The following is a 20,608-nucleotide window of genomic DNA, read 5'->3' as shown; positions in this document are numbered from 1 at the left end:
TAATTGAACCTCTGGCTTTTGAAAATGCCAGTTCTCTATGCAAATGGATAATTAGGCTGTTAAAGGCAAGGTCAGCACCTTTGGAGGAACTGAGTCTCATGACCATGATGATGCTTGGGTAGGAGAGGTGACTTCCAGTGTTTTGAAGAAAAGTCAAAATGTCAGCTGCTATAATTGTGGCAAAGAAGGTCACCTTCAAAGGGATTGTAGATAGGGCATTCCTAGAAACAATGTTTTTTTTCTAAGCACATGTGGATCTAAATCTTAACTGCATTCTGGTCATATTACCCTCCAAACATTCCCCTAAAGGAATTTTAATAGATAGGGAAGATATTATCTTAGAATGGATCTTTTTTGCCACATAAACTGAGTAAAAAATTAAAAACTTATGTGGAAAAGGTCTCTGAGTTAATTCAGAGGAAAACTGAGATTTCATCAATTAGCAGGAATAGACCCAGAAGAAAGTACAGGTACCTTTTAATAATGATGAGATTGAGAAATTATGGGAAGCCAGTGAACCCTGGCAAAGAGGTTGTAGTAATTTTTTGGGAGAGATTAACAACAACTATCCCCAAAGCAAGAGAATTCAACTCATAAAGAGAAATAATTGGATTCTTCCTTGCATTGTTAAGTGACACACCATTAATTGGAACCCGTACATTCCATACTGATGCAAATAAATCAGGGAAGGCAGGGTACAAATCATACAATTTAAGTAAATTGGATCAAAGCCCTTATTATTCTGTCCAAAAGTCAGAATTATTTGCTATTTTCATGATACTAAGGGATTTTAAAGAACCTCTCAACGTATTTAACAATTCACAATATGTAGAAAGAGTAGTTTTGCAAATCAAAACCTCTGAATTTATACGAGATAATCCAGAATTGACTTTATTATTTATTTAGTTACAAGATATAATCAGGAATAGGAATCATCCCATACACACAATGTGCATCTGATCTCATACAGGTCTGCCAGGTCCTCTAGCACAAGGTAATGGAAAAATCGATCAAGTATTGATTGGAAGTGTGCTGAAGGTCTCAGAATTTCAAAAAGAAAAATCATGTCATTAGCAAATGTTTAAAAAAAAAAGACTTTCCATCATGTGGCAGTAAGCCAAGGAAATTATAAGGAAATATCCTTCTTGTTCTTTTTACAGCCAAGCACCATTGCCTGCAGGAAAGGGCACCTAACAGAAGAAAACCTGGCAGATGAATGTGTTTCACTTTGTAAAATTCGTAAAACTAAAATATGTACACCACACCACTAATACCTATCCAGGGTTTCAATGGGACACTGCTTTGTGTTCAGAAAGGGCTGATTTGCTAATCACATGTTTGCTAGAAGCTATGTCCATCATGAGTATAACCTGTACAAAGACAGACAATGCTCCAGCATTTGTGTCTAAGAAAATGGAGCAGTTTTTTGCTTATTATAATATAAAACATATTACAGGTATACCACACAATCCTACAGGCTAGCCAGGCAGTTATAGAAAGATCAAACTGAAGTCTAAAGGATATGTTAAATAAACAGAAAGGGATGATCAATCTATTTCTGGAAATACCCTAGAAATAGATTGCATAATTCTTTATTAACTTGAAATTTCTAAATGGTAATGGGAAACAACAGCTGTGCAGAGACATTGGATGGTAGGAAAAAACTACAGAATTAAATCAGTCGATATACTTTATACAGTGACCTCAGAATGAAAACCATGACATGTGTTGTGGTGGGGAAAGGGTTTTGCTTTTGTTTCCACAAAAGAAAGGCTATGGATACCATAAAAATTGACAAAGATTTGATTTGAACAGGAGACACCTCTTAATTAGAAGAGATGACGGTTCACTAAGCACCATGGCCTTTTAATCTGAACTAACCTATAAAACTAAACAAAGGCTTTTCATTTGATCAGATATAACTTGTCAGAAGAGAACCTCCCTCAAATTAGGGTTGGGGAAGGGTTTTGTTTCTGTCTTTTTAGGAGTGTAAAGAATCAAAGTGCCAAACAGTGAAAATAATGAAAATAATGAAAAGTTCTCAATAGGATCTAGGCCAAGACGTAGCAGCTGTCCAGACAGAAAATGGCCAGAGAATAAGGGTAAGGGCACGTCAGGGCCAGACATCTAGGCAGGCAGCGGATGCCCCGGTGAACTGCCGTGTCTCGTCCAGCCCCCGGCCTCCTCCACAGAATTTTATTTCCTAGTATGTGTTACCGTAAAGAAAGGATGACGCTTTACTCTATACTTGCATTTCTCCTTGTGAAAACGAATACCGAGATGTATTCTTGTTGAAATACATCTAGACTCACTGGGCTTCATGTAAGCCAAGCGGTATCCGGCGTTCCAGGGATGCTCCAATTGCATGCCCAAGTCCTCAAGGTTGGGAGTAGATTTTGGGAAGTATTGGCTCCACCAAGTGTTGATCTGTGAGCCATTATGGGGGTGTGCATCTCGCCTCCTTGCGGGTAACACCCCTCTATTCCACCGCACACCTTCTTTAGAGAGGTGAGTGTGGACAAGCAGATCTGAAGGACAGGAACACGGAGGAAGAGGACAAGGGGCGGTTTCCCCAGGGCGGCTCTGAGCCCTCTCACAGTCTATGGGGTGGGTGGGTTAGGACTTAGGCGCTCATCAGCCTCTCTACTTGACTCCTGCGAGAACTCGGCTGTGGACCTTTGTGAAAATGAGCATCTCTCAGAGGGTAAAGCGGGTGCTGGGATACTGAGCAGGACTCCTGGGTGGCTGTCATTATCTTAGCTTCCTGAGCTGGCAGTGCTGTCTCTGCCTCAGCTCGGGGACAGAGGAGAGCAGTGTGAGCAGGGACAGCTTTAGAACTCCGTTTCTAGCTGAGGAGGTGACTCATCCCTCAAGCGGTAGAAGTTCTTTTCTGCCATCTAAGAGGTTTTTGTTTCCCTCTTGTTCCAGCCTTTCAGAGTACGAAGGGGAAAATCAGGTTGCGGTCTTTGTGTGAGCACTCTGCAAAGTGCCTGGTTCCTGTCCGTACTTGGGAAGGCTGCAAACAAAGAGGGGAGCAGCCCCTCGGATGCACACACCTGCTTCCAGAGCTGGGTCAGCCTTAAGAAACACACAGCAAGGGAATAAAACAGAGGGACTCACGTCACTTTTGGTTCCAAGGGAATCATCTTCTTTCTGATCCAAGCAGCATTTTCCTGTTCCTTTCTGCTGACAACCATTTGGCTCCTGAGAACATGAAGTACTTTAGATGAACAATATTTTTTTTTTAGATTTATTTATTTATTATGTATGCAACATTCTGCCTCCATGTATGCCTGCAGGCCAGAAGAGGGCACCAGATCTCATTACAGATGGCTGTGAACCAACATGTGGTTGCTGGGAATTGAACTCAGGACCTCTGGAAGAGCAGGCAGTGCTCTTAACCTCTGAGCCATCTCTCCAGCCCCTGAACAATATTTTTGACAGGCAAAGAAGGATGTTCCTTGAAGGTGTAAACAATATATCCGAGACTTCAGCCTCTGAAGTCACTTTCTGCTTAGACAGATAACACAAGGCTATTCTTTTTTTGCTTTGCTTGTTTATTTTTTTAAGATCTATCTATTTATTGCATATACAATGTTCTGCCTGCATGTACACCTTCATGTCAGAAGAGAGCACCAGATCTCATTACAGATGGCTGTGGGTCACCATGCGGTTGTTGGAAATTGAACTCAGGACCTCTGGAAGAGCAGCCAGTGCTCTCAACCCCTGAGCCATCTCTCCAGCCCACATTGTTTACTTTTTATAAACTATATGTCATATAAACAAGGTATATAGAACAACACAATGTATAGAAGTCTTAAAAAACAATCAGTGCCCTCTGGCATTTTGTATTTGGAATTGGTGTACTTATAGCTTACATTTCTATAGTGTAATTAGTAGGTGAACATCGTTCATTGCGGCCAGAACATCATGCTCACATCTGAGTTATTTAGGGTAATTTCTAGTGGTAGAATACATTTTTATGGTATTTTTCAGGATGACCACAATACAGTCGCTGTAGCACATATAAGGTTTGGAACATGTTCTTTATCATTCACATGGAACCTCTCAGAAAGAGAAAAGCAACATGCGAAAGGGGAGATCACTTGGAAGAGCTGACAGCGATTTTTAAAGGGGTTCCCACTTAGTGCCTCCATTTCCATCCCTTGCAAACCACCTCCTTGCATTTTCTTCCTCGGATGGCTTCTCCCTCCTTGCGCCTTGTGGAGCACTTCCTCCCAACTTTGTATTCCCTGGTGTTTTGAGCAGTCACTTGCTAACTCTGTCCAAGAAATAAGAGCAATTGGCTGAGCAAGCAGCATTTTCTTGCTCCCTTTAAACCCTCAGAGTTGGATGTAGGCCAGCGGTGGCTGAGGAAAGCTGGGCTTCTTTGGGCTCAGAGGGCAATAAAAAGCCTTAGGTATCCCGTCTGGCTGGATTTCCTTCACCCAGTAAAGTATCATGAACCTGGTTGTCTGACTATAGGGGGCGCTACTGAAACTCATTTTTGGCTTTATCTCCAGAATCTGTGTTCCAGGAGAGGCAGATGACACCTACACCTTTGGGGAAAGGAGTTGGCTCAGCCTGTTTACTGGGATTTCGTGCATGTTTTCACACTTACAGATGTGATTTGCTGGGTTTACAGTCTGTTCCTTTCACTGTTGAGCATGTCTACTCTGGTCTCCTCTTGAGGCAATAGAAATCTGGGACACACATGCCCAGAATACCTGCCTAACTTTGGAGACGTGGAACAAGCCTGTTGTGCATTTCTAGGTGTATCTCTACTATGTGTGGAATTGAGGGAAAAAATATAAACAGAAATCTTGACTCGTGGCCTCTGATTTCTCTTCCTATACATCCCTCCAGTGGCCTCAGATGCCCGTGTGAATACCCAAGTCCAATGTCCACTTTCTCCACAAGGTGTTGCTCGATGATCACCCTCTGATCTTGTTTGCAGACGCTGGCTCCTAAGACCATCCCTTGATTTTCTCAGAAAGGGCTGCAAATGGCCTAAAAGTGGAGTCGAAGCCCTGTATGGAGACTTGTCCAGAAAAACCTTATCGCCTGTTGCTATGGACTCTCGAGAACACCTGGATAAGACCACAGGTCCTCCAAGATGTCTTTCCTTTTGTCTTAAGTTTCCTGCTCACATCCAGCCCGTTCTCAGCAGAGGGTCATCGGACATGCCCGTCTTGAGTGTCTGTCAAATGCTAGCCACATTGCCAAGAGCATTATCAACCTTATAATTATCTGTTGAACTCTGACTAATTGCCAAATGAGACCCATTTGGTTTTCTCCAGGGAAGCACCCTCACTTCTGGAGGCCACACCCTGTGATCTTGGTTGGAGTGGATTTTGGCTTCGATGCCGCAATTTCAGCTTCCTTATCTGTTCGCAAATTCCTAGTTGGTTGGGTTTTTGGAAGGAACTTTCTTCATCGAAACACATCTTTGGTTGACTCCAAGCATTTGGAGGCATCCTCTTGCCTGCCTTGCATAGATGCTTTGCCCAACTGACTTCCCTCCATGGATCTAGACCACCAAAGGTGGTGGTAACGCCCATCTGGTTTTCAGGAATATTCAGCATTCCAGTGAGCCCCCTCCTCCTGCCTCATGACTTTGTCTGTCTTACGGTCGGTTGTGATGGTCTTACAAACCTCACTCTTGTGTCCCCAGCTTTGGCCACGGGCCCTTCTCATTCTTGCTCTGTCGGACACGTCTCCACCCACCCGTTCTTGAGTACTCACCGCGCAGAAGGTCCTCCCGCTCTCCAGAATCGGCCGATACCCGGTGCAGCGGCAGAGGTTACCTGATTGAAGGAGAAGCATGACCGTGAGCCTCTTGTTTCTACCGACTGGTGTTTTAGATTATTGTTTATTTATGGGTATGTGTGTGTGTGTCTGTGTGTAGATGTCCTTGGTTGGAGGTGAGAAGAGGGTGCTGGATTTCCTGGGGCTGGAGGTATAGGTGGTTCTAAACCACCCCATGTGGGTCCCGAGAACTGAACTCAGGTCCTCTGGGAGAGAAAGCAGCAAGCACTTTTAATGACTGACTCATACCTCCAGTCACCCTACTGGCTTCTTTTAAAAGTTGAGATTGATCCAATACATTCTTTTCAGTCCTGGAGAATAGAACTCAGGGCCTTGGCCATGCTAGGATAACATTCTGCTCCTGAGCTATGACTCTAGCCCTGATGTCTAGCTATTGACAATAACTGTACTTCAAATTATGTAAGACAGTGGGATCCTAAAACAGAAAATTCAGGCAATTCCGAAGGTGCCGGTAGATGGTCTACCTGGTGTGGCTAAGGTACTGCCTCCCACTCACCTGGATGGATTGGTTAACATAACCAATATGTTAGTATATGACTAACATAGGTTAGTTTATGACTTTCTGGAGCCTGCACATCTGGAGACAGGCAAGACCCCGCATTGAAGAGGCCAGAGAGCCAATCTATTGAATGGTTAAGTCTGGAATCCTCCTGTTTCCAAGGATGAAGGCCTGAGGGTCGTGGGGGAGGAGTTCATCTAGGGTGCCCTGACTGAGACGTTTGGGCTCAAAGGATATGAAAGCTACTGGGTTAGTAAAGAACGGATAGAATTCTCAGAGCAGTAGGATTTCAGGATGGGGTGGAGCCTGGTCTGGAAGGAGTCATGTAGAACAGGAAGAATGATAAGTTGGGCTTGGCCATGCTTTAGGACTGAGGAGCTGCTGAAGAGGGACCCATGGAAGGCAAGGTTAGGGGAATTAATATGATCTCTGGTTGTTGTTATTAATTATTATTTTGCTGAGGATTGAGCCCTGGGCCTTTGCACATGGCCGTCAGTCACTCTATCTCTGAGCTTGTGTTCAGCTCTGATTTTCTCCACTTGAAAGAAGAGCTAAAAGAACAAGGAAGAGAGAGAGAGAGAGAGCAGGAATGCCCATCAACAGCTGGCAGATAAGGAGAGGGAGAGAGGGAGAGAGAGAGAGAGAGAGAGAGAGAGAGAAGGAATGCCCACCAACAGCTGACAGATAAAAAGAGTGGGGGGAGAGGGAGAGAGAGAGGAAGAGCAGGAGAGAGAGAGAGAGAGAGAGAGAGAGAGAGAGAGAGAGAGAGAGAGAACGAACAGGAGTGCCCCACCAGCAGCTGGCAGATAAGGAACACACCTGCCCTCATCTCACCTGTCTGTCTTCAACCTACAAACTGACGATTGTTTAGGGATACATACGAAGGTGATGCTTATTAATCCAGTATGTTTATGAACTTAAAACTTAGTCAGCTAAGAGCACTGACTGCTCTTCCAGAGGACCCAGCACTCACAAGGCAGCTCACAACCGTAACTCCAAGATCTCACACCCTCACACAGATGTGCACGCAGGCAAAACACCAATGCACTTAAAATAAAAATAAATAAATAAAAAAAAACCTGTTGCAAATCTACAAGAGTCTTTCAGATGGGAGGCTTATTATGAATTGAAATATGCCCCCCAAAAGACATACAATGTTCTAATCCCCAGAACCTTATTGGAAAAGAAGATCTTTCCCGATGGAATCAGGCTGTGATGATGTTGTCCTGGATTGGGATGAGTCTAAACCAGCAGCTTATGCCTTTGAAAAAGAGGAAGATTCATGACACAGAGACCCAAGGCAGAAAGGTGAGAGAGAAAGATTAGAGTTTTGCAGCCACGAGCCCAGAAACGCCAAGGTCTAGCCGCCACCCTCTGAGGCTGGAGGTGAAGAAGGAAGACTTCTCCTCTGAGCTGACAGACATCACAGACAGGGCGGAAAAGCTTGACACAGACTTAAGGCTTCCAGAACTGCGGGAGAATTTCCTGTGTTTCGAGTTGGCCGGTTCGTTGTGCTTTGGGCAAGCTTGTGAAATGGATTCAGGCCCTTGGGAAGCAGGTGCTGAGAGAGACAAGCCTGGTGGCCCCTGTGCTGTGTGCAGAGATGACACCTTTTGCCGTGTCTGCACGGCCTGTTTTAGAAATAACCGTGGCTTGGGACTTGAGCGGAGCTGGGACGACGTTGGAGCCGGCGGAGGGGAAACCGGAAGTACCTTTCCCTTCTGCCTGCCTCCCGGGTTGGACTTACCCCCCAGGGCTTCCATGAGCTGTTCCTCTGAGGGCTGTGGGTGGTTCCTGAGCAGGGCATACATGGACATCACCATCCCGGGGGTGCAGAATCCACACTGGGTGCCGTGGCTCTTGGCGATTCTCTCCTGGAGTAGTACATTTGTGGTCACAGCCCTGCGTTCCTGGTGCCAACAGTTATCTCCAGGGTCTCAGCCCTTCTGGTGGTAGAACTCACTCTCTGGGCAAATGTGCCTCACCTCTGTTCATTTCTGCACACCCCTTTCTCAGGCATCCCAAAGGCATTGACTCAGAAGCCACATCTTATGATTTTAATTGCTTTTCAGGACCAAATACTCTGGCCCTTCTCTTTGAGAGTTAGCAGTGTGTAGCCAGCTCTCCGTGTGGGAAGAGTTCTCCAGGCAGGAGAGAACTATTAATTCTCTCATTATAGCGTGGGTAAGTCAAAACTGGTTTTCGTGAGTACCTGCATCTTTCACTTCGTTTTTTTTTTTTTTTAATGGTTTTTCGAGACAGGGTTTCTCTGTAGCTTTGGAGCCTGTCCTGGATCTAGCTCTTGTAGCCCAGGCTGGCCTCGAACTCACAGAGATCCACTTGCCTCTGCCACCACCGCGCGGCTTCATCTTTCACTTCTTAAGTTCTTATAGGAGGCTGTTTGGTTTTGATTGGCTTGGAGACCATCGCTAAGCCCATGCGTCCCCCTCTTTAATGTTTTTTTGGTTTTTTTTTTTTTTTTTTTGCATTGGCTCAAAGGGAGCTCAGCTTCCAAAGCCTGAGGATTTTGGTCTCTGTTACTTAAAGTGTGGTCTGTGGTCTGGGATCACTGGTTTCTTCCGGGAAACGGAACGGAGGGCGGCACTCAGGACCCTGCTCCAAACGTCTCGACTCAGAATCTGAATTCTCAGCAAGGTCCTGGTGACTCCTGGGAACACCAGAGCTTGGGAAACTTGGCTCTAGATTTAGAGTAAAATGCCCAGGATTCCAGTGTGTTGACTTTGCTATGTCCTAGATGACTTCCTAGCAGCTACTCAGGGAGACTTTTCTGGGCCCTTTATCTTAGCTGCTCTCTTTGGGATCGAATCTCACATGGCTAAAACAAGAGACACCTGGGCTGCTCCTGGAATGAATGTGGGTTGATCTCACTGTGACTCCCCAAACTTCTGTGACAATGACAGGGACATCGGTGCCAGTGCATGCCATGCTACCCTCAAATCCAACCTTGTTCCTTCAGCAGCAGCAGGCTAAGAGGTTTTTTTTTTTTTTTGGTGGGGTGAATGATTGGCCCCACCTTGTATCCAAATTCTGATTTTACTCCTAAAACCTCTATGCTACAGGAAACAGTCTCCAAATTTTATCCTCTTAGCCTTAGAGACTTACTTTTTTAGTATGACTCTCTCTCTGTCTGTCGATCTCTGTCTCTCTCCCTCTCTCTCTCCGTCTCTCTCTCTCTGTCTCTCTGTCTCTCTCTCTGTCTCTCTGTCTCTGTCTCTCTCTCTCTATATATATATTATATAAATTTGATGCGTTTGTGTGTTTCTGAGTAAATGCATGTGCATCGTGTGTGTAGTACCTATAGGGGCCAGAAGAGGGCACCAGAGTCCCTGGAACTGTTGTTAGAGGCCGATTAAGGTGCCATGTGGGTGCTGGGAATTGAACCCAGGTCCTCTGGAAGAATAACCAGTGCTCTTAACCACTGAGCCGTCTCTCCAGCCCTGGTGTGGCTTTGGATACAGCATTTCTTGTATTTCAGGCTGTGCTTGAGCTCTCTGGGTAGTGGAAGAGGACCTGGAACTCCTGACTCTTCTGCCTCTACTTCCCCAGCCCTGGAGTTATAAATACGTACCTCATGCCAGGTTTGTATGTCGTCCCAAGGACTTCATGCATGCAGGGCACACACTCTATCAACAGTTACATTCCCAGCCCCTCAGAGACATTTATGCTATAGTTTGTGTTCAATATCTTCTCCATTTTGTAGTACAATAGGTATCAGGCAATGTTTTTAAAATCTTGATACTATTGTATTATACTATCTAAATACTATTATATTTCTATAAGTAGAAAACAGTAATGAGAGATGCATTTAATCAAATGCAGGTGGATTTTCGGCTTTCTCTGAAGTTGCTGAGTGGATGTCATCTCCCTGATCATCAAGAGCTCCAAACTCCCCGTGTCTGGTCGTGACCTCAAAGGCGGAGGTGGCACAGTCTGCATGCATTGGGTAAGATGAAGCTCAGGAACGAGGAGGTTAGAATGTACGCTTACCTGCACGGGGTGGAGCCTGGTTTTGATGCTTCCGACGCCTTCCACGGTGGTGACAGCAGCCCCATGCAGGGAGCACAGGGGCACCAGACATGCCGTGACAGAGAAGTGTCTTTGTATGAGAAACACAAAGAAAACCGGGTGAAGAGGCGGTACTGCCCTGTGGAGAACCAGGAACTGTGAAGGGCGGGAGACCCCCCCCCCAGAGTCTCTGACGGGTGACTGAGGACTGTAGGGTATTGACAGATTTGGGGGACCACAGGGGTGGGAGCCCTCTCTGCTCACTGTGTGCCATCTATGAGAACTGGGGGTCCTCAGTGTGACCTCAGATGTTCTTAACTTTGGGAAATCTTTACAGTCTTAAACAGATCTACCTAGGAGCAGCAAGAATGGTCCCAGGCCGCCAGAAGGGTGGCTGGGCTTCTATTAGTCTTTCTTAGAGCAATGACCTTATCACAAGCAAAGGTTATTTGCCTTTTGCCCTCATCAATGCATTTTAATTTGTTTCCTTATTAATTTAAGGTCCCTCCATAAAACATCATTTAATGGTGTGGGGTGATCTGTGTTCTGAAGCAGTCTTGGTATGGACCGATGATGTGGATGGAGCCCAAGTTCTAGAATTTGACTCTTAAGGGGTGGGATCATGACTCAGATGCTTCCTTTCAAAGATTGGTCCCAGTTCAAAACAATAACAAAAAAACCAGAAACAAACAAACAAACAAGCAAATAAGGAAGAAAGAAAGAAAGAGAGAGAGAGAGAGAGAGAGAGAGAGAGAGAGAGAGAGAGCATTAGCTTCCAAGTCAGAAAAACTATGTATTCAAGTTGTTGATCAGCGGGGTTATATGGCCTTGAACACATCTCCTTTTCATTTTGAGCCTCAGTTTCCTCAAGTAGGAAATAAACCATTGGCTTTTTTTGGTTCTTAGCCTGGAGAACATGGATGAGCCTTGGGAGGATCATGGTTCTTCACATGTGATATGCAGAGGGCTATTAGTTCATATATGATCATAGCAGAGGGCTGTTAGTTCACACATGAACATAGCAGAGTGCTATTAGTTCATACATGACCATAGCAGAGGGCTATTAGTTCATACATGACCATAGCAGAGGGCTATTAGTTCATACATGACCATAGTAGAGGGCGCACGGCATTTGTGGGGATTTTCATGGGGATCTAAGAAGGGGAGACACTGAGGATCTGGTCTCTTATAGTTATAGGATAGAATAGATGCCAGAGACAGATCCCTCTTCTGGCTTCTGGACCTGGGGAGCTACCTTGTCTTCCGAGACACTGGGTCGTGCCTGGACAGCATCACGGTGCAAGCCCCACAGCCTCCTGTGCCACAGGCGTACTTGGTTCCTGTGAGACGCACTGGAGGGGGAGAAGTCAAGAAAAGACGCAAAGTGGAAATTTTGCCTCTGAGGTGCCTGCCCCGCTAGGGTGTCCCTAGTGTGAGAGGTCTCGTGGGTTGAGACGTAGTCGGAGAAGCCGTCAGATCAGCAGTGTGGCCCTGGACATATGAGTCCCTTCTGGCTTGTTTCTGTTTGCTGAAAGGGAGGAGGTATTCTTACGTCTTCTTCTGGTTCTAATCATGTAACTGGGGGAGAAGAACTACTTTTTAAAAAAGACTTATTTACTATGTATACTGTGTTCTGTCTGCATGTATGCCTACAGGCCAGAAGAGGGCACCAGATCTCATTATAGATGACTGTGAGCCACGAGGTGGGTGCTGGGAATTGAACCCAGGACCTCTGGAAGAGGAGTCAGTGCTCTTGACCCCTGAGCCATCTCTCCAGCCCTGAGAAGAGCTATTTTTAATGATAACGCATCGCTAGTTTTGTCCTGTAATAAGCAAGGCGTTGGCACTCCACCCTCCTCTGGCTGCATTGCATTTGAAGGTGGTGATGACGCCAGACCTCGTATCCTTGCCTTCATGGCGAGTGTTCCTGGGCTCTAACTTTCCGGGTGATCCCGAAACCGGGCTCTGCCTTGGCTCTGTCTCTACACTGATTCTTCTCCTTCACTGTGTTTTCATAACGTTATTTGATCAGTTGTGATTAGAAAGACATTAAACTCATCGATTTCTTGCTATTCTCTGCTGTCCCCCCCCGCAATGGGGCCGCTGATCCACAACTTCAAACGTGGATCAGAGATTTTACACAAGTGAAGAGGAACCTGGGTGAGAACCTGAGATCCCGAGCCTCATTTCAGAGACAAGTCCGCAGACATCCCTCACTCAGCTCTAAGAACACCTACCGTGTGAAGGATTGGCTACCTCCCTACTTGCCACAACAAAGTCCTGATTGGTTAAAACATAAAATGCCGTGATTGTCAAGTTGGGAGCGTAGGCCCCTACCCCTTGCATCTATCCCAGCCCCCAGGCGTGGTCTGGACTCCAAATCCCAGCAGGCCAGGTCCTGACCCCTCTCTGGGTATTTAAGTGATCCCCCAAAAGAGGAACACATGGTCTCCCTTTCTTCCTCCTGGAGGTTGCTGAACCCCGGTTTCCCCCTCAGGGCCACCCTAGAGTGCAGAACTCCCATTAAACCTGGATATTTCTTAATTTGACTTGTTTTGATTTGGCTTGATTGGGAATTTTGCGTCGGCAGGGAGCTCACTTTAGGAATTATTCCTAACAGTGATTTTCAAATATTGACGGCTAAGTTGAAACCAAAGAAAACTTGCTCAGAGGACAATTTCATCAATATGTTATTCCTGCCATTTAGTTTCATTATTTACATTTTGGCTTCCCTGAGCAATCCATCAGAATTTCTAATTAAAATACATTTATCATTATGAAGAACTATGATCCAGAATGTGAGGTGGTGGGGAAAATCTGGAAGAAGAAAATAGATATAAAGTAAAGAGATCTTCCCCTCTGCCATAGTCAATCCCCGCATCTGAGAATTTGGTTCTTTTTTCTTTTTTGGTGTCTGGGTGCTGGGAACCGAACTCTTATATTTTTGGTTGTGAGCCTAGCCTTTACTGGCTGAGCTTGCTCTCCAGCCTGAGTACTTGGTTTCTTAAAGGGCAGGTCACAGACAACCAGAGTCTCTATTATGTAACACTTCCGTGACTCAGCAGAGCTGAAGCAAATCATTTAGCTTCTATTTCATGTTATTCAATCACACACAAACAATGCTGGGAAACTTTCTCCTCTCTAAACCACGCCCAATTAATCTGATATTCTTCAAGCCACTGCCAAAAGCAAATAACAAGCCAGGGCCAATGGGCTCGGTAGAGCCCAATCACCTCTCGCTGCCGCAGCTGTAGCGGCCTAAATTCTTAAGCTCTGTAAGGCACGCATAGGCGTGCTTGAGACGTCAATCAAAAGGATCCAGCTCCTCCTCAGGAAGGCCAGCAGAGTGACTTCCGGGTCCACATTCTTCTCCGTCACCTGCATTGGAAACAGGAGGGATTATGGGGTTGGGTGGATGACTCAGCGGAATGGCTGCGGTGGTCTGCTTGATCTGTTTGATGTAGGAGACGGGTTGTAGCTGACCAGACCTGCTCTGAGGGCAAACGGTGTTCATGGGCTTTCCCAGGGCAGGAGCCTCACGCGGCCAGTGTAGCATTGGACTTTCCTGTGGGGCAGGGATCAGGAGCCACTCACTGAGGTGTGACGGTATCTTGGGACGTGCACTCTGCGTTTTCCACATTTGCTCTGCCCTCTGCCCTCGTGGAACCTCCCAGCGGAGTCTTTGGAAGTGTTTTAAACTTGGATTGTGTTTGTTTAGAACTCTCCCATAGGGAGGAAGGCTGGGTGGGACATTTCTGCCATCTCTGGGACAGCTGTAGGTCACATTTGATGACCTCAGGGGCCGCAGGAAGTCACTGGGGACAGTTATTGTTATCTTGGGGAGGCTCTGGAGCCTGCTGGTCCCCTAACATTTGAGTGGCCTGCTGGTTAGCCTTGGCACCCTCTCCAGTCCCCGAGTGGGTCTAGACTAACCCCATATCTTCCTTTGGAAAGTGGGGAGTTCACACGGAAAGTCACCTGGGAACTTTCTTGTTTCCTTTTTCCCCATTGAGGTCACTTTGCTTTCGCCTTGGGATGTCATGGGAACACCTCTCTCCGCTGTGCTGTGTGACAGGAGAGCGGGCAGTCACAGCACCAGGAAGGAAGGTTTACTGGGCAACACAAGCTTTTCTTTCTCCCCAGAAGGGAGACAAGAGCTTTTGCACACCTCAAAGAATAGTGTGTACCTCAAAGAATAGTAATCTATAGGAAGATACTTCTAAGGTGAGAACTATTCCCTGGAGCTGGGGATGTGCCCCATGGATGGAAAAACAACAAAACCTCTCTGTGGCCTTTACTCTCACCCCAGGCCTACAGAGAATGTGATCCCTCCTCCCTCATAGACATATCCACAGACTCCCACCACAGAGTTTCCTCTCCTCTCCCCTCCCCTCCTGTCTGTCTCTTATTCTTGGTTCTGACTACAGCCATGTCACTCTGGGCTCACAGTTCAGTCTGGGGCTGATAGAGGAAGGAACCCCCTCTGCCCTTTGGGTCTCCAAAGCCTTGGCCAATGGAAAAGCCATTTATAACTCAGCTCGTGAGTGATAGCCGCGGACAGAGGTAGTGTGGCTGCCTGGGGAGTCTGTGTTCAGGAGGGAAGGTGTGCAGGTCAGTAAGGAGCCCGGCAGATAGCTCTGGCTGCCTCATTGGGTCGGCGTCTGAGGTGCAGTTGGCGCGATTGAGTCCTGGTTAGGTTTGCTGGGTCTGAGGTTTGAAAGGCTCTGGGAGGAAGGTGGCAAGACTCCAGAAAAGCAATGTGCCCTTGGAAGGCAGAACGGAGCTCACAACTAGAAGGCTCTGGGCTCTTTAAAAGTCATGAGCGTCCTGTGTGTGGCGGGGGTGGTGAGGCCAGGAAGGAGGCTTTCAGAGAAAAGAAACTGAGAGACTCTGTCCATGTCCGTATGTCTATATATTCCCTCAGAACAGGCTGCCACCCAGGGAAAGAGGGCCCTTCAGACTGACGGCACTCAGACGTTAATACTTCTGTATAGTGGGGACTCAACAGGGCAGAAGTTTGGAACCTGTGGGCTGTGACCCCTTGGGGGAGTTTTATGGAGGCCCAAAAATGTGAGCCTATTTCTACCTCGGCCAACCCTCAGAGAGTTGGAACTTTCCTCTAGTCCTTCAAGGTTATTGTGTTTCTACCTCAAACAAAGGTCCCACCGAGATTTAGACCAGAGAGGTCTGCTCTCGCAAGGCGATTGTTCAAAGGTGTGGCTAATATCCAGCCCTTGTTTTTCAGGAATAGAGAAGTAGATCTGTTTCGACCTCAAACAGAAGTCTGAGAATCCAACTAAGTTTCAGTTCCCTGAAGGAGATAACATTGGATTCCACCCAGGGAGTGGTTTGCCTATGGAATGTTTTGATCTAGGGTGTGAGCATGACTTGTTTTGTTCTAGTAACAGAATGTTTAACTATGACTGTAGCCCGCGACCTTCAATTGGTCTGGTCATTTCCTTGTACACGTTAAATACAGTTGTTGTTGTTGTTGGTTTTTTTTTTTTTGTCTTAATACTACCTTTTGGGGTCAGGGGTGTTTTCAGCAGTTGGAAATCAAACGTGGGTGATTTCAGTATTCACAGGCACTCCCTCCCAGTACTATTCTATGTTTTTCTGTCTTATTATTTTCGCGCCTTTGTATTCTTTACCAATATTTCTAAATCCTAATGCCCCCACCCTGGCGAGTGGTATTTTTGTCGAGGCTGGTCCGCCCCAGGGTTTGCCGAATGACCCTTTCACAGCGATCCCCTCAGACCATCGGAAAACACAGATACTTACGCTACGATGCATAACAGAATCAAACTTACAGCTACGAAATAGCAACGAAAATACTGTTATGGTTGGGGTGACCACAACGTGAGGAACTGTCTTAAAGGACCGCACCATTAGGAAGGTGGAGAATGGCTGCCCTAGAGAAACTGACGTGATACATAGAAAAACAAAGATGGATCCGTTTCCATTTAAAATGGAGTTTGAGCCGCGAACCGTGTTACAGGGTGCATGGCTTCTGTACTGCTTCCCGACCAATGACAGTGTTAAGTTGGGCGCATAGCCCCAGCCCCTGGCATCCATCCCAGCCCTCTGGCCTGGGAGTTGCTTTGGTCTGGACTCCAAATCCCAGCATGCCGGGTCCTTACCCTTGTTCTTTCCCTTTTTACAATAGCTGTGGGAAGCAGATGACAGACAGGAGCCCTCCGAGCTCAGGGAGGTGAAATCATTTGTCAAGTTATGCAAGAGAGGGCAGTGAATTGATTGACAGTGCCAGGGCTGTGCAAAGAATCCCAAGGCTTTCCTGCTTCCCCCCTCCCCCCATTGCTAGGACCCTTGTTGGCTGAGAGGAGAAAAGGCAAGTCAGGTTGGGTTTCCAAATCTGAACTGGGAGTCTCAGTCCAGATTCCTCAGCGCCCCCTGGAGGCAGGGGTCCCCCGCTGCAAGCCACAGTGACAGCGATCACTCTACCCATCCCTTACCTTCTTTCCATTCACAAAGAACACGAGTTCATCTGAGCTCTGGGATGGGCAAGGCATGGCTCTGGTAAGTAAGTCTGGCCTCTTGGCTCCGGGCAGAAACACTTCCCAATGCCAGCTACAGAAGTGAACCAAAAGAATTTCTCCCTGAGTGGAAGCAGGCAGCCCGCAGTCCTGGCAGGAGCAACTGGGGGTGGGGAGTTTTTGCTTTGAGGCTTTTTAAAGTCCAGAGCCCTGTGTGGCCTCCTCTAATCCGGTCCCTCACCTCCCACCAACCCTGGCTTTGAAGCCCGCTCAGGAGGCCGCCTCAACCTCTTCTTGTTTGCTTTCTCTGAAATCTGAGAGCATGGTGTGACATCCACAACCACCTGAGCTTAAACATACTCTGTGCCGCCGCCTCAATTCGGCATCCTTCCTCCAACCTGGATGTATTTATTCCACCCTTCTCAGAAAGAGAGCAGTAGGCCTCCTAAGACCCCCCCCCCCACCTGCCGCCCCACTTTCCCCAGCTTCTTCCTTATTCTTTCCAGGTAAAGGGATGCCTCGCAGGAAAACACAGAGTTGGATTCAGTCTGTGCTTAAGTTGAGGTGAAGGTGTGGGGTGTCAACCCCCCCCCCTTGGCCCCTCTAAGTGCTTTCTGCTTCTTCTTTCTGCTCAAGATCACTCTGTAGGAAAAGTACATTGCTTGAAGATGTCCTGAGGCTAGCCGGGCAAAAGGCTGGCGGTTCGGTGTCTCAGAAGTGACCCGGGACTGAGCCAAGGTCTCCTGGTTTGAGACAAGGCTAAAACGCAGGGAGATTTTGTTGAGAAGAGGAGGAGGAGGAGAAGGAAACAGAGGAACAGCAACAATAACAATGAATTCTGTCCATGGAAAAAAAGGCAGGTTGGAGGACCCATAATGACAACGGGATCTGGAAACATTCAGTCCTAAGTAATAAGAAGTCCCCAGCCCACGATGACACAAATCCCCTCAACTGGGCATCCACCTTTAAAATTTCACTGTTTTCATTGGTTAACTAAAGTGACACCCAAAGCTTGCTGAGTGTGGGTAAAGCAAGTAGCTGCTTCGGTGGTCTGGTTTTAGGAGAGATGAGGAGTATTCTCTTTTCTGGAACACCCTTCACGAGGTACTGAGCCCCAGCACCAACATTAAAGGAAAACCTCGATGCTAAGATGAACATTGACTGTGTGACGTGGCTTCAGGTCAGAAGCACCCAGCTCCTCTGCACCTAGCTGACTGAGAACTTCCTCCTTCTCAGTCTCTTCACGTGTGACTCCCTCCAGCCACAGAGTCACTCCAGAAAACACTTGACCGAATGTGGCTGTCAGCACCCACATTTCACAGTTTTAAAGGTCAGCTCATCAAGTTTCCCGGTTTACACAGACACATGGGCGTGTGTGTGAGTCACACAGATTAAGATTTGCTGAACAAATTGGGCTAAGGTCTTGGGAGGGAAAGTTGGAGATCTCTGTGAATTAGAGAGACAGGATCTCCAGGCTGGCTGTTTGGTCATGTCCTGCTGTTCAAAAAGCCACGATAGCTCGCTGAGGCCTGGGGTATAAGATCCGAACTCAGTAAGTGTGCTAAGCCCCCAACCTGCTTCTCTTTCTGTACTCAGAATGCTCTTGTTCTGTGTGTGTATGTGGGGGTTTGTCCCCCCAAGTAGCCCAAGCACTCACCCTCTTTCTGCTTAGGAAGGAATTTCCCTACTTAGTCTCTTCCAATGGCTTCCCATTACATTTAGTGAAACTCCATACGCCTGCCATGGAGAGCCTGTGGATTGGCCTCGCTCGCCTCTCAGAATGTCTCGTAACCCACTCCTTCCCTCATTCACGTTCTTTGCCATGTTGGCCCCTTTCCTGCTTATGGAGTAGACTTAACTCTTTTCTGGCCTAGGGCCTTGGTATATCTTGTTCCCTTGGACTCAACTTCTCTCTCAGGGTTTGGCACGGCTGGGGTCCTTCTTGGGACTTGGGACTGAACATTTCCTGATCACCTGATAGGACCCTTGTCACTATGAGTCTGCCTCCAGAGTGCTGGGATTAAAGGTGTGGTCTTCCAGGCTGTTTCTCCCATTGTTGCTGCTGTTTCTTCTTCTTCTTCTTCTTCTTCTTCTTCTTCTTCTTCTTCTTCTTCTTCTTCTTCTTCTTCTTCTTCTTCTTCTTCTTCTTCTTCTTCTTCTTCTTCTTCTTTTCTTCTTCCTTTCTTCTTCCTCCTCCTCCTCCTCCTCCTTCTTCTTCTTCTTCATTTTTGAGAAAGAGTTTCTCTGTAGCTTTGGAGCCTGTCCTGGAACTAGCTCTTGTAGACCAGGCTGACCTTGAATTCACAAAGATTCGCCTGCCTCTGACTCCCGAGTGCTGGGATTAAAGACGTGTGCCACCACCGCCCAGCCTTCTCATTGCTTCTTAACATGGTTACTGGGTACCATTTTCTTTTGCCTTTTCCACTCGAACAGAAGCTCCAGGAAGGTGGGGATGTGATGCTCAGTTCTCTGTCACATGCCCAGGGTCTGTGAAGTAAGTATTAGATGATTGGACAAGGTTCCCGCACATCTGCAATGATTACAGACTTTCCTCTGTCTCTACTTGGTTGCTTCCACACTCCTGTTTGCTACCAGAACAGAGGGGACTTATGAGGAAGAGACAGTAACCCTGGAAGGTAAATGGGCATTGACCCCTGAGAACTGAGAATAGAGGAGACAGGATTGGGAAGAGGAGCCATGGAGACTTCTGTCCTTCCTACGGTCATTTTCATGTAAGGGGAAATGACGCAGGGGTTGCTTTAAGGGTTCACATGCTGTTCAGCCCCCTCCCTTTTGGGTGAGGGCAACTTGTATCTGCAAAGAACACAGGGTTGCCATGCATGGGAGTTTCCAGGCTGCTAGTGATAGAAGCGTATGTATTGAGGAGATCCAAAAAGTACTCATTATGACAAACCCTCCAAGGGTAGGCCTTCAGAGGAGGAAACACTTTGTGCACTGAAGTTGGATTAAGGTGTTAGATTCAGGTGGTGTGAAAGTACTCAGGTAAACAAATGGATTAAAGTCTGGGAAACTGAAAACCGACCTAAGTTCTCCAGAGAAGTGTTTTTCAAGCAAAGAAAACTTTTGTTTGCGTGAAGTCTTGGGATAGAAACAGATTGGGGGAAATGGTCCAGCTGTAGTCAGGGTGAGGCCCACAAGCCTCTGGCTTTCACCCCTGCCATGAGCTTCCAGGGTGTCCGGCCGCTCAGTTTGGAAACTGTCCACTTTAGAACGAGCAAAAGGCTCTGTGGTGAGCGGGTGAGATGAATATAATTTCTAAGTCTGTCTTTACTCTCAGGTCTTACTTAAGACAAGGCGATAAAGAAACCATCTGCTTTCCATACTTTTAAAATCTTTTAACCTCTTATTTATTCTTTGACCATTTCACACATGTCTACCATGCATCTGGATTGTCACTACCCCAACCTCCTCTCTATTCTTCCCACCTATGTCCTGAACGCCACTCTTCCCACCTGTATAGCCTTAACTTTTCAGAATTTTATAACCCACTGACTCCAATTAGAGGTCCTAGAAGATTGAGCAGTTTTTGTTGGCTTGATCTCACACCATAAGGTAACATAACTATGCAGACAACCATAACTGCTGTGAGTTCATGGGTATAATGCCCGAGGCATATTCATAACAGCATTTCACAGTGTGCTACTCCCTTTTCTGAAATGTTCCCTGGGCCTTGTGGGAGAGGTTTGATATAGATGCCCCATTAAGGGCCGAGCACCCAAAAGTCACTTAATTCTCAGCC

The 20,608-nt window shown here is 46.8% G+C and overlaps 1 protein-coding gene across 1 annotated transcript in view; it reads right to left on the bottom strand.

The window, feature by feature from the left end:
* The window catches only part of LOC125396733 (aldehyde oxidase 2), a 97,285-nt gene extending 80,228 nt beyond the window's left edge, over nucleotides 1-17,057 (bottom strand). The window contains exons 1-7 of the mRNA XM_087902250.1: nucleotides 16,828-17,057; nucleotides 13,666-13,732; nucleotides 11,610-11,703; nucleotides 10,337-10,445; nucleotides 8,076-8,202; nucleotides 5,746-5,807; nucleotides 3,121-3,204 (exon numbers count right to left, since the gene is read on the bottom strand). Of these exons, the coding sequence (XP_087758376.1) occupies nucleotides 3,121-3,204; nucleotides 5,746-5,807; nucleotides 8,076-8,202; nucleotides 10,337-10,445; nucleotides 11,610-11,703; nucleotides 13,666-13,732; nucleotides 16,828-16,884 (600 nt within the window). The 5' untranslated portion in view covers nucleotides 16,885-17,057. The remainder of the gene's footprint in view (nucleotides 1-3,120; nucleotides 3,205-5,745; nucleotides 5,808-8,075; nucleotides 8,203-10,336; nucleotides 10,446-11,609; nucleotides 11,704-13,665; nucleotides 13,733-16,827) is intronic.
* Between the last annotated feature and the right edge of the window lie 3,551 nt (nucleotides 17,058-20,608).

This window comes from Myodes glareolus, chromosome 27 (genome assembly GCF_982192425.1).
Source record: "Myodes glareolus chromosome 27, mMyoGla1.1, whole genome shotgun sequence".
NCBI lineage: Eukaryota > Metazoa > Chordata > Mammalia > Rodentia > Cricetidae > Myodes > Myodes glareolus.
Note: the sequence above shows the minus strand (reverse complement) of the source record. Positions and strands in the feature narration are given on the sequence as shown.